This window comes from Megalopta genalis, chromosome 16, assembly GCF_051020955.1.
Source record: "Megalopta genalis isolate 19385.01 chromosome 16, iyMegGena1_principal, whole genome shotgun sequence".
NCBI lineage: Eukaryota > Metazoa > Arthropoda > Insecta > Hymenoptera > Halictidae > Megalopta > Megalopta genalis.
Window position 1 is genome coordinate 4,467,738 of NC_135028.1, and position 12,887 is coordinate 4,480,624.

The 12,887-nt window shown below is 39.7% G+C and overlaps 1 protein-coding gene across 5 annotated transcripts in view; it reads right to left on the minus strand.

Annotated features, from left to right (window-relative positions):
• Nucleotides 1–12,887, minus strand: part of KaiR1D (Kainate-type ionotropic glutamate receptor subunit 1D) — an 819,478-nt gene that overhangs the window by 301,715 nt on the left and 504,876 nt on the right. For all 5 annotated transcript variants that reach the window (XM_076526910.1, XM_076526909.1, XM_076526907.1 and 2 more), the window contains exon 5: nt 1,995–2,152. In XM_076526910.1, the coding sequence (XP_076383025.1) occupies nt 1,995–2,152 (158 nt within the window). The remainder of the gene's footprint in view (nt 1–1,994; nt 2,153–12,887) is intronic.

Here is a 12,887-nt window from a genome sequence, read left to right on the forward strand (position 1 = left end):
TTTCGCCATCGAAACTCCGTTTCCGTGCTATTAACAATTAAAAGTTTAAAGTAAGAGTTCTGGAGCACGCCATTTAAACTCCAATCAGCTGAGTGCTCGACTATATTCATTCGCTTACATAGTTGCAAAGTATGTAGCAGTGCAACCTATGCGTACTTAACTGTTTACGGACTGGAACATTATGAATTAACTTTTATAATATGCTTTATTATACGAAAGCCGCGTGGAAATTGTCTTTAACACGTTCCGTGCCACGTGTACCATCGATGGTACACGCTTGCATGTTTACTTAGTGAACTGAACAAATTGTTTACAAGAAATTTAGAACCGAAGAATCAATTTCCACCGCAAGAATGGGCGTTGATAAGTTTTTGTTACGTTGTTATGTGTACGAGAATTAATAATTGCACGTAATACATCGAGTTTTAGTAAAATATCAAAGTGTGAAGATTCGAGTAAAAAAAGCTCGGCACGGAACGTGTTAACGCGTTGAAAAAACAATCTAGCGACTTCAGTACGTTGAAACGCAAAATTCTCTTCATCTTTGCGCCGTTTTAAAGCTTATCCACTCATTGTTACCGTAATTGCACAAAATACGCAATGTACGTGAGAGCAACGAGGAATTGTTAAAAAGTGGTTATCCTTTTCAATTCAGCTCCGTACCAGTCACCGAAGCTGCAACCACGCGATCTCGGCCGTTAAGTAGTTAATTCTATTCGTTCCTCCGGCTAGCCGCGATTACGTAATGCGACGTATTAGCGGGAAATTTAAATCTTATTACGGCCAGCGAAAAATGTGTTTCCCCATCGAGTGCCGAGCGCTCGTTACTTAAGAGGATTAGACGCGGGGAAAGAAACACCCGATTCTCTTATCATTCGTGCAATTAAAGGAGACAAAATCTCCAGGGTTCACGCCGCCCCTTTTTGCCAAACAAGAACCCCGACTCGCAATTCCGCGTTAATTACAAAGCAGTCGCTTAATCGCGAATTCTGACTACGGGGGAACTCCGTCTCGGCGCTTTACGGGATTTTGGGTACCGCCAGACTTAAATGTACCATCCTGCGTACTGAAAGACTTCCTCCTCCTAAGAGAGGGGCTGCTGTACAAAATATCACGAAAACGTTGTCGCTGAATTGAAGGAACTAAAGGTATCTCGAAGTATCTCTGTTCCTTTCAACTGGTGAGAAACTTATCAAGGGAAACATTGAAATCAAAATATTATATATACAAGTTGTGTCGGCATTTAAAGTTGACGCTTACGCTCTTCGGGAAATTTAAGGTAAAAAATGTTTGATAAATGCAAACGCTATTTGTGTTGGGACCAGAAACATTTTTAAAAAAAATGAATTTTGTATTTCATCTCATAACAGAAATAAGTTGACGATGAATATCTCTGAGATACAACAGAAATGTGCAATTTTTATCGTCATAATGTAAAAGCTAAGATCAAGTCCAATGCAACGACCACAACACTATGACCATATGACATTTAGTGCGAAAAGTTCAGAAATATTATATTATTCTGTATATTATTATTATATTATTCTATATATTATTATTATATTATTATATTATTCTATATATTATTATTATATTATTATATTATTATATTATTATATTATTATATTATTATATTATTATATTATTATATTATTATATTATTATATTATTATATTATTACATTATTATATTATTACATTATTATATTATTATATTGTTATTCAAGTATTTAATATTGTCTCGAATTTCTCTACCATCACATGGATGAGAATTGTTATTGCATTCCGACAATTTAACATCCACGTTCAAGCTAAGTTGGAAGAAGTTAATGGTCGCAGAAATTAATTAAGATTAATTAAAGTTGAAAGGTCGCAGAAATTGTCTCCTACGGCGGTTGACCTTTTCATGCGTGACGATTGATTCGATCAGAGTTTAATTGAACGAGGAACAATCAACATTTTCGAACACTTTGCTCTAGGGTGATGAAAACTCACCGGTATTCGGAGTCCTCGCTGAGTTGTCGTACCGTAATGGGAAATTCGCTGGGCCCGTGCGCCTTCAGCAGTTCCTGCAGCCGCACCAGCCCTTCGTTGTTCTCGTAGATGATGGTGAAGCTTTTCCAGCCCCAGGCTTTTACTAAATCAACGTACGCCTGAAACATACGTAGGTAATCATTCATTGGCCGTGATCGTTGGGCAAACAATGCCACGGGATTTTACAGGAATACTTTCCTCGGTCCACTAATACCGGACTCACTCTGCTCGTTTGCATACGAGATACCGGCGCGATTCGAATTTCAATGGCGTAATGGGTCGTGTCGGAGAGTGCAGGGTGATTGAAAATGTTAGAGACGCAAGGTCTATTCCCAGGCATTTAACGAATTGCTTAACGAATTCCCAATTTGCTAGGAAACTTGGCTCTCGTGTAACGTGTCTTTTCAATTCTACAGTCTTGTTTCTAGTAGATTTTCGCTTTTCGTTCTTAACCAATTTCTTGGTCAACATTACATCTGCAGAACAAGGGGGCGTTGTTTCCGGAGGAATGTTATTAGCATGCTATTGTTTTAGTATCTTTTATTAAACCCTCGCTGTACCATATTTGGGTTTTTTCAAACCGAAACCTCGGACCGAGAACTGCCTTGATCATTTGACACTTCATGCTATCTGTCGTTTGTTTATGTTAGGACAACGACAACGAATGTAGCAAATGTAATGACTATGTGATAAAAAAGTACGGAAAGTTAAATGTAATATTATTATTATATAACAATAATGATGATGATATTATGATAATATTAATGATAATATTAATATTATAATAATAATGGGGATAATAATAACAAAATTTTAGTTCAAAATGTTTGTAAGGGGGATGTCCCAGTTTCCGTGCCTATTATCAATTTCCGTGCCCTCACATTAAAAACGTGAAGAAAAAGAAAAGTTTTATATATAAATGGATGATCTGATTTTTTTATTATGTTTACCTATCTACATGTAAGATTCACAGGAGGAGGTATCAATTTATATATAAATCTTTCATTCTTGTATTAGTTTTAAATCCGGGGGCACGGAAATTGATGATAGGCACGGTAACTGGGACATCTGCACTATACATAAAGTCGTGGGTCCGTTTGGACCCGAACGTGAGGCTGGGTGAGTATGCGAGGACTGCGAGGATGAATATATCTTTATTTTCCCACAGATTGCTTTGAAATTTAAAACGATCAAGGAAAAACGGTCTCAATCAAGATAAACGTTCTCAATTATTGTACAAGGTTGCTGACACGTAATTACTTTTGTGAAGTACAGTAGAACATTGTTTATCTTGCATCTTGTTTATACGAGTGAATTAATATTCTACCTCACATATAAGAACTCAACTGTGTGAGTATAATAAGTACATATAAGTACAGAATTATAAGTATTATATATTACATATAATGTGATATATGTATTTTATAATATGTAATATATAATAGTTATAATAAGTATTATATATTATATATTATAATTACAATATATATATAGATACTCCCAAGGAAAAGTTTAGCCCTGTTGTTTGTTACTAAGAATTAATTGTTTTGTTACATTGTAAAGCAGAATAATTAACAAAACAATTAATTCTTAGTAACAAACAGTAGGGCTAAACTTTTCCTTGGGAGTATCTATTTTTTTTATTTTCCAGTGAACAATCCAATGGATTTTGTCAAAAAAGATCTAAACATCGAAGTCCTGAATCTAGGAATGTAATTACAACAAGCCCTGAATTCATTTGCTAAAAATTTATGCGCGTCCAAAATTGACGAATTTCCAGTGTTCTTGAAAGGTTATGTCAAAGTTATAGATTATTAGTGGTTCTACGTTACACGTGCTGCCAGCTAGCGGCGCCACTCATAAACTACGTTTAAAGACTGACTACGCATCAAAATGGCTCGCTAACCTATCAAAAATGCTGGAAATTCGTCAATTTTGGACGCACATAACTTTTTAACAAATAAATTCAGGACTTATTTTATTTACATTCCTAAATTCAGGACTTCGATTTCTGGACTTTTCTTGACAAAAACCATTGGAATGTACACTACAGAGTCAAGAAAATAGAAACTTCCAAGGAAAAGATTAACCTAAAACAATCATTTTTATGAACGACGAATAAAATAATTAGCTCTTAATACATCTTAAGCGGGAAACGTCTAAACTCGTTTCCTGCTTATTATTATTAAACCGCAGGAGCCGATAAAACTCGCTTTTACGAGATTTCATTGAGGAGCGGAAAACGTGTTAATACGAGCTTTAGGAGAATAATTATCACGCATCATCTATTGCTCGATGGTGTACTATGTACTTGTCCGTTGCTCAGAAGAAGTCCGCTGAAAAAAGTGTAGAACCGATTCTCATCAACCAAGCCACATCAATGGCCTCGCAGAAGTAGGTTAAACGCGTTTCCTTTATTGGCAGAAATAATCCGTTCCTATTAACTCGAAGTGAACGCAACACTGAATTTCTACGAAACGTGGGACTCGAGTTCGGCCGATTAAAAACATATAACACCTCCTGACTTCCGCCAATGTCTTGCTCCCCCGTGGTCGCCATTTTCGGTTGGGAGCACAACTGCTTACGCTTTGATGTGTGTGCGTGCGCGTGTGTGTATTATTTACGCGATCATGGGTGAGCGAGACGCACAACGGGAGTCAGGAGGCGTAAAACAATCGAGACAAAGTGAAACAGACGCAACAAATGCAAGATGCAAGAGCGTTGACTTATTCCTAAAGCATTCATTTCAGATTCTTCTGATGAACACATGATCATTTGTGATTACTAATCACTAATTAGCATTAGCATTATGCAGCTAACATACTGTACTATACACATATTTTTTATATTTATGTTGTATCATATGATATCTTGAGCCTAGGTTAACGAATCACGTTAAGAATCTCTAGGTAATATCTGGAAACGAGAAAATGAAACATTGCGCATAAACTGCATGACACAAGGGGCAAGGGGCAAGAGAAATCGGTCGCCCACTCTACCTAGCCTCTCCCAATTTTTTTTACCCTAGACTTTCGATCATTATTGGCTAAGTTACGCGCTGAACAAGAGACGTTCCCCTTGCATTTCGCGTCAATTAGCTTATTCGTCTCTTCATTTACCAATGGAAGTGGGGTGAAGCGAGGACTATGATCAGGCGTGCAGGTCAGGCAGAGCGACTGGAAAATCCCTCTTGCCCCTCGACAGAAACAACGGACTTCTCCTGAGCTAGGGACAGTAGCTACCTGCCGATTCTTAAATAAGTACAATTTTATAAAGTGATAAAAATCTCATTGTCACTGTTCCGAGATATACTACTGTGATCAAAAAGTAAGGTGAAATTGTCATTTCAAACTCCCGGACATTAGGAAGGCAGACAATTGTTTTTTTCCTAGGTTGGTAGGACTGTCTATAACAATTGCCAAGCGTCTGTTTGTTAAAAGGTTTAATTATCTCCGAGTTACACGTGTTTTAGTAAACGACCAAAAGTGAATTCTTCGATTTTTACAATGGGTGATTTTGTTAAGCAAAGAACTTGCATCAAATTTTGTTTGCGGAACGAATATTCTTGTGCGGACACGTTGAAAATGTTGCGGAAGGCCTTTGGTGATCAAACTATAGCACAAAAAAACATTTATAAGTGGTACAACGAGTTCAAAGCGGGCCGAGAACGCGTTGAAGACGAACCGCGCTCTGGACGACCATCAACGTCTACCGACGAGGGCCAGGTCCAAAAAAATCGAAGATTTGGTGCTTGAAAATCGTCGACTGACAATGAGAGACCTCGCTGATAGTGTTAGAATATCATTTGGCTCAGTCCAAACCATTTTGAAGGATGTTTTGTGTCTCAAACGCGTCAAGTCTCGATTGGTGCCATGTCATACTGCATTGGTTCTTCGCGACTTTTTTGCCAAAAACTCGACTCATATCGTTCCGCGACCACCGTATTCGCCTGATTTGGCTCCGTGCGACTTCTGGTTATTCAGCAAACTCAAAAGGCCGATGCGGGGACGCCGTTTTGACACGATTGAGGAGATAAAAACCGAATCTTGAAGGCTATACCGGAAAAAGACTATTCCGACTGTTTCGAGGACTGGAAAAAGCGTCGGAAACAGTGCGTTTTATCGGACGGGGATTACTTTGAAGGGGGTGAAATTGATTTGGAAGAACAAATAAAGAATTTACATTTTATAAACAAATTCACCTTACTTTTTGATCACAGTAGTATGCGATCCTGTTAATCAAACGCATTCATCGAATGGCTTTTTCCAGTGGTTCATTCATAGCTGTCCATTGCACTAACCAGACGCGCTAGAGAGTAGCAGCTTCCGAATAGAAACGACTACCGACGTTACCATTTTCCTCGCTGAATCCGACGAACCGTGACCAGTTAGTTTCTCGCGCAACCGCAGAGCGTTTCATCAGCCCCATCGATGGAAAGTGAAAAACCGAGGAGAGCGGGCTCGCCGCTGCACGTCCGGCGAGCGGACTCGAGAAATCCGGAAGTTGCCATTGCGTTATCAAGGGCACAGCCGCGGATATGGTGGTTCCGCGGGGCCAGGGTTTTACGTGGAAAACGACTATAACGGTAGTCCGCTCTCCAATGACCGAATCGGCCCGAGAAGCAACTTCGCAGCTGAGTTTTCACGAGGATCCCCGCCTTGGCAGTAACTTGCATTTCGAAGCCGCTTTTCCGATAATCCGAACTTCCTAAAAGCACCGGTGTATATTTTCCGGCGAGTAACTTTCGCCGTACCCCCGGCTTCAACCCTCGAACCCTTGCTGCTCTCTCGTGCCCGTTTCGCCCGCTTTGCCCGCCGCGCCGCGCCGCGCCGCGTGGTTACGCTTTTCAGGTTTTATTTTTGCAGTCGGCGCAAGCTCATTTTCAGATCTCGCTTGAACATTTTAAACGAGCGCAACGCGCCGCTGCACACCGTAAACTGCAATTCATCGATGGTAATTTGTGGCGAGCTGCTTGATTAACGTATTGACCGCCGATACTTCCGCGCACGGCTGTATTAATCTCTCGAACGCGACGCGTCGGACTGTTCCGGCGATACCGGTTTTAATTAGTTTTTCCGGTCGACGTAGTAATTAATCGAGTTGCTCCTGCTCCTGCTGTTTAATTAGAATTTCTTTTGATACCGGCCCGCGACACTTGAGATTGATTAATTCGTTGTGAATGTCTCGTGTCGCGTGAAGGTGCGCGGCCGACGGGGACGGTTCTCAAAGAGATCAATCGATCTCGTCAACGATTGTTAGTAGAGGGCTCTCGATTCAATTATTTCGCCGATACCGATCGTTAGATATTGCTCTGTTCAATTATCTGTCAATGTTTCGCTCGGAGCGTTATTTCCACGCAGTGATCAACGGTATACTGTAAATTCAGAAAATATTATCTGATAATTAATGTGTGGCAAAACGGAGTAGGAGTATTTAAATTGCAAACAAATTCATGCGTGCAGTGGTGCATTTAAATTGAATTAATTATTTTAATACGTTCCAAATAATTTGAAGGAAATTCTGGAACATTCTCAGCGTTTGTCTGCATGAAATTCGCGGTCTACTCGTAACCGAAGTAATTAGTAATACCGAAATACAAGATACAATTATTGCATACAATGTATGCGTGTTGCAAAAGTGAAGTGAAAATACTTCCAATTCGATTTGCGGGCATACCGTAACAATCAGAGCTCCCCTAACCCGGACCGTCGTATTTTGAGTACACGTGTGTTGCAGCTGACTATTCTACGGTTATTTAATAAGCATCGTTCAATGTTTATTGCTATGATCGAGGTGGCGTTGTATGAATTCAGTATCCAATTAATGTCTTCGGAACACCGTTAATTTAAATGAGCTGAAGTTTCGTTCATTACACGTTCGAGAATGATATATCCTATTTTCATGATGAATGCATCGACCAGTGTTTTTTTCGCAGATCGCAGTTTAATGGGAACATTGATCGTTTCCACTAATTACGAGAAGACGTAAATTCAACAATTGAAAAACCTTGAGGATTCATTATTTTGAAATGCGAAAGTATTTTCTAGGAGAAAATTTTGAGAGAAAAATTAATGGTTTTAGGAGCATCATTTGTAAAAATTAGGAACAAATGCACCCGTTCTAATCTAGATAGATCGCAATAATATATCTTTCGCAATAAAGCGTAAGGTTAATTGGAGCTAAAGCTGGAGATGTTATTAATAACTTATATATCTTTTAAACACAGCTTTGTTCTAAAACAAACGTTCTTCAATGAACATAAAATTGAAGTAATTAAGCGAAATATTAAATAATTATCATGACACGAATTTAGTTGATAGAAAGTACAGTAGAATTTCGCTTATCCGAATCTCTGGTTATGTTAATAACCTCTGGTGCCTAAATTCTTCATTATCTGAATATGTAAATAATAATAATAATTCATGTTGTTTTATACCTCTATTTTACACGATTTTTTTATTCGTTTATAGTACGTATCTTTTTTGTTGCAACTTGTACGATCGAAATCACTTTATGGAGGTGAACTGTCATGTATAAGACACGTGTAAATATAATGTGTCCATGCATCTGAAGAAGTTTGTCAAATTGGAATGCATTTTTGGTTGATTTCTTCCATATCACATCAATTTGCCCAGCTAGCCAAAAATGCATTCTAATTTCACAAATTTCTTCAGATGCATTAACAAATTAAAATAATAAATTATATTTACATGTGTCTTGTACTCGAGTCACGATCTAGGCGAAAAATCTCGGACGCAGATCCAGGCGGAGCGTTTCTTTTCGAAGCTTGCTCTCTTCTTTCATTTAGTGTCCAAAGTATTTGTGTTATTGCTTTTCATAACTTCCTGTTGCTAAACATTATAAATACCGATTTCGGCACTAATAGACTTCCAGTAGATTTCTCCGATCCCACGCAAGATTACTATAGATCGTGAGAACGCAGTTCCCCAAAATTCACCTTCGCTCTTCACAGCGCAGAATCCGAGTGTTTGCCAAACTTATATCAACCAAGATTTGTCTTGTTTCAACTCGATTATCAATTCGACAAAGTAACAATCTTCCTTCCGAGCCGTGTCAATCAGGCGCTCGCATCATCCGTCCGGAAAGTTTGCGCGCGCGAACAACGAACCCCATCCGGCATCTTGCGGGGGCGTACATTGAATTTTCTCGGAGGGTGGCAACGGGAGAGCCGTATGTAGAACGACCGATTCCTCGTCCCGCTGCGTCGTCGCGAGCATTACGCGCGAATCTGAGAGTTAGCCCCGTTTTCCCGGGGCACAAGTACTCGGGATTAATATCGAATACAGCATGAAAATCGTGGGCGAGCGGCGGCGGCAGCGATACGGAATGACAAATGCGAGCGTGCGCCGCGAGCCGCGCGGAAGCGTATGCAAATGCCGGGGCGGTTTCGCGGCATGTAGTGAATCTCGTCCGGCTCGGTCGAGCTCGGCAGGGCTTCGCTTCGGAGGGGGGAAAAAAGGGGGTCGCGGCTGCGAATAAATCGGCGAGCATCGTGATTGTTCAAGGCCGAGCATACCATGCGTCTCCCATAATCGCAGAAAATACGCTGTAAATCTGACTGCGACAACTATGCCCGGCATTTCAGCCCGGTACACTCGCGGCGGTCCTCGTACTCCGGTTTGTGCTCCTCCGTGTCACAATGTATGTGGAAATCGTGAGCCGTCGCAGTCACGATTCCACGCGCAGTTCCCCACGTTTCCACCCCGTCGTGATGTGTGCATGCATTTCCGCGCCGGTAACTTGCCACACCGACACCAACACCATCCGGTTAATTTACTCCTCACCCCTTTTAAACGCCATCGTTCGGGCTAAACTAACCGATTTATCGCGACAGTATTCGTCGACGCCTTGTTCATCCGCCGCCTAAGCGGTCCCATTTTTCCCGTAAACGCGCGACGGCAAACATACCGGTCCTCGCGCGAATCGCTCTATCGCGGGCAGAATGGTTTTATGATTACAACTTTCCGGAAATATTGTTCTATTCGCATCGCTGGCGTGATGCACGCGTCTGCGAGCTTCATTTCCCTAGATTGAAACTATTAGGTCTACCGGAATGTTCTGTCCGTTTTTGAATTGAAATGTAACGTAATTTTCATACATTTAATCATATTTATTGTAGAATATACTTTCCATCGTTACTTAACATTGCAAAACATTCAAAAATGGTGAAATGGCATTTACGGTTCCACTTCGTCAAATTTATCATTTTCACGACGGGATTCGCAGCTTATTTCATAAATAGAGTAGCTAATGTTCTGTTTAATAAGATAGGGTCACATGGAAATCATAGACACAGGCTTCACTGACAGCTGACAACACCGACAACAATCTTGGTCAACAATGATTTTTAATTTCAGCCGGTCAGCCATTGTATGGACATAGTTACATAGTTGTCTATTGCATCTCATTTATTCATATGAAACTCTTATCCTTTGTTGCCCAAAATCTATGATCTCAACAAAATATTTCCGTTAGATTGGTTAGACAATGGTATGAATAATTATAACTTTTACACTTTTAGTAATAGTTAAACAAAAACTTAACTATATATTAGGTAAAAATCGTGGTACAACCGGTCGGTTAGTGATTCCACATGCAAAAATAATTCTAAAAAAAGTGTAATATTCTATCGTTAAAGGTTCTGTTTTTAAGAAAACTGAATTTGAAGATGCATCAAGTTCGCATGACTTGTATTTAACGAGAAGTAAAATTGGTATGATATGGCCAACTTGATTCCTATTGCATAGTATTATTAGGTCTACCGGAACGATCTGTCCGTTTTTGAATTGAAATATAACACAATTTTCATACATTTAATAATATTTATTGTAGAATATACTTTCCATCGTTACTTATGACTTCTTGCCAGCGTGATAGCAACTTGTAAATGCCATTTTTAAAAAATGATTCATTTTTAGAGGCGAAGAACTCGACCAGTGCTTGGTTGATGACATCAGCTTCAGTTTTGAATATTTTTTCCTTGTATGATATTTTGGACATTATAAATCTAAGTATGTATCTAGAACGATCTTTCCAGGCTGCTTGATCATTGAAACGATCATTACTTAATTCCCTGAATGATAACATCGTAAATAAACTGTCTCAGTACCAAACTCCTACAACACTTGAAGACAAGTGTAGCATTTTAATTTATTGTAGTTTCCTTCGACCTGATTCGCTCTCTCTCTCTCTCTCTCTCTCTCTCTCTCTCTTTCTCACGACATATCGGCGACTATAAAAGCAATTCGGTCTCTTGAAATACACTTTCAATTCCGACTGTGCGACACTCGTACAGAAATTACAGTATATTAGGTCTACCGGAAAGTTCTGTCCGTGTTTGAATCTAAATATAACACAATTTTCATACATTTAATAATATTTATTGTAGAATATACTTTCCATCGTTACTTATGACTTCTTGCCAGCGTGATGGCAACTTGTAAATGCCATTTTTAAAAAATGATTTATTTTTAGAGGCGAAGAACTCAACCAGTGCTTGGTTGACATCAGCTTCAGTTTTGAATTTTTGTTCCTGCAAAAAGTTTTGCAAAGGGAGAAACAAGTGATAATCGGAGGGTGCTAGGTCTGGGGAGTATGGTGGATGCGACAGAATTTCCCAGCCTAGCTCTGCGATTTTCCGACGAGTCGCCGAAGTAGCATGTGGTCTGGCATTATCATCGGTAGCCATGTTTTCACGATCGCGTCTCACTTAATAATGACATGAGACATCTTTGTTTCAGTTTATTTAGGAGAGTAGATGTGTGTAAATGCAATGATAAAGAGAGATAGTCATATATGTCTCAAATCAACATGTGGATATGGATTGAAACTTGAAGTGAGACTATCTTACAGAACTTTCCGGTAGACCTAATACATCGTCGAAAAATGCTCGAGATCGCTGCGTCGTTTTGTTTAGCTCAAATGAAATGGGAAGGAACGATTTATCAGTGCGATAACTGCGAGACAAGTCCATCTGTTGATTAATTACTCTGTTCGATACATTTTCGTGTAGGATGTGAGCAGTATTTTTATACACTGCTTTTTTAATATACTGCGCAATTTTCGAGAGAATTAATTTTAGAAGATAAACAGTTTTCAAGGCAAGATTGCCGAGAGCTCTTGTACCTTATGAACGGTTTTCACGAAATTGACACATTTTAGACGAGTTTCCCTCTTTAACCGTAGGATGACTAAAGGTTTAGCGATAGGACGAAAGCCGAGGCCGGGTCGATACATACTTTAAACGCGGGGGAAAAAAGGCAACAACTACCTCTGTTCCGGAAAAGAACGATGAAAAGTCGAAAAATAGTATTGCTTCACGCTTCTCTTAGGATTCCCTACAAACCTGCAAAGTTTTCAAAAAATCGGAATATTCGGTCGAAGTTCTTTTGCAGGAGCGTAAGAGAATACGGAACAAAAGTTCGACATTTTAAAGTCGCTAAAGTAGGAAGACCACTTAGGGAACAATCTTGACTTATCAGACGGTGGAAGCATAAAATGTGAGCTTCCATCTTTTAGCGAGTACGATCCGCATTCCCCTCAGTCGCCGACTTTTGACCCCGCTGTTTATTTGCCCCCTGGAGCAAGCCCAGAGACGCATTAACCCTCGGTCGCCGGTGGCTAGGTGAAATTTGACCGAAGCGTCAAATGTTTACTCGAAAGGCGATTGGAACAATGGAATGCGTTTCCGTCAGGTCTTGCAGTTCAGTCTGAATCTTTGAGGAAGAAAAACATGATGAAACACATTCCGTCTTGTCATTTTGATGTGATACCATATTGGTTTTATAGCATTCTACTTTCAGATTTCATTTACATTGTATAAAATTATTGTAT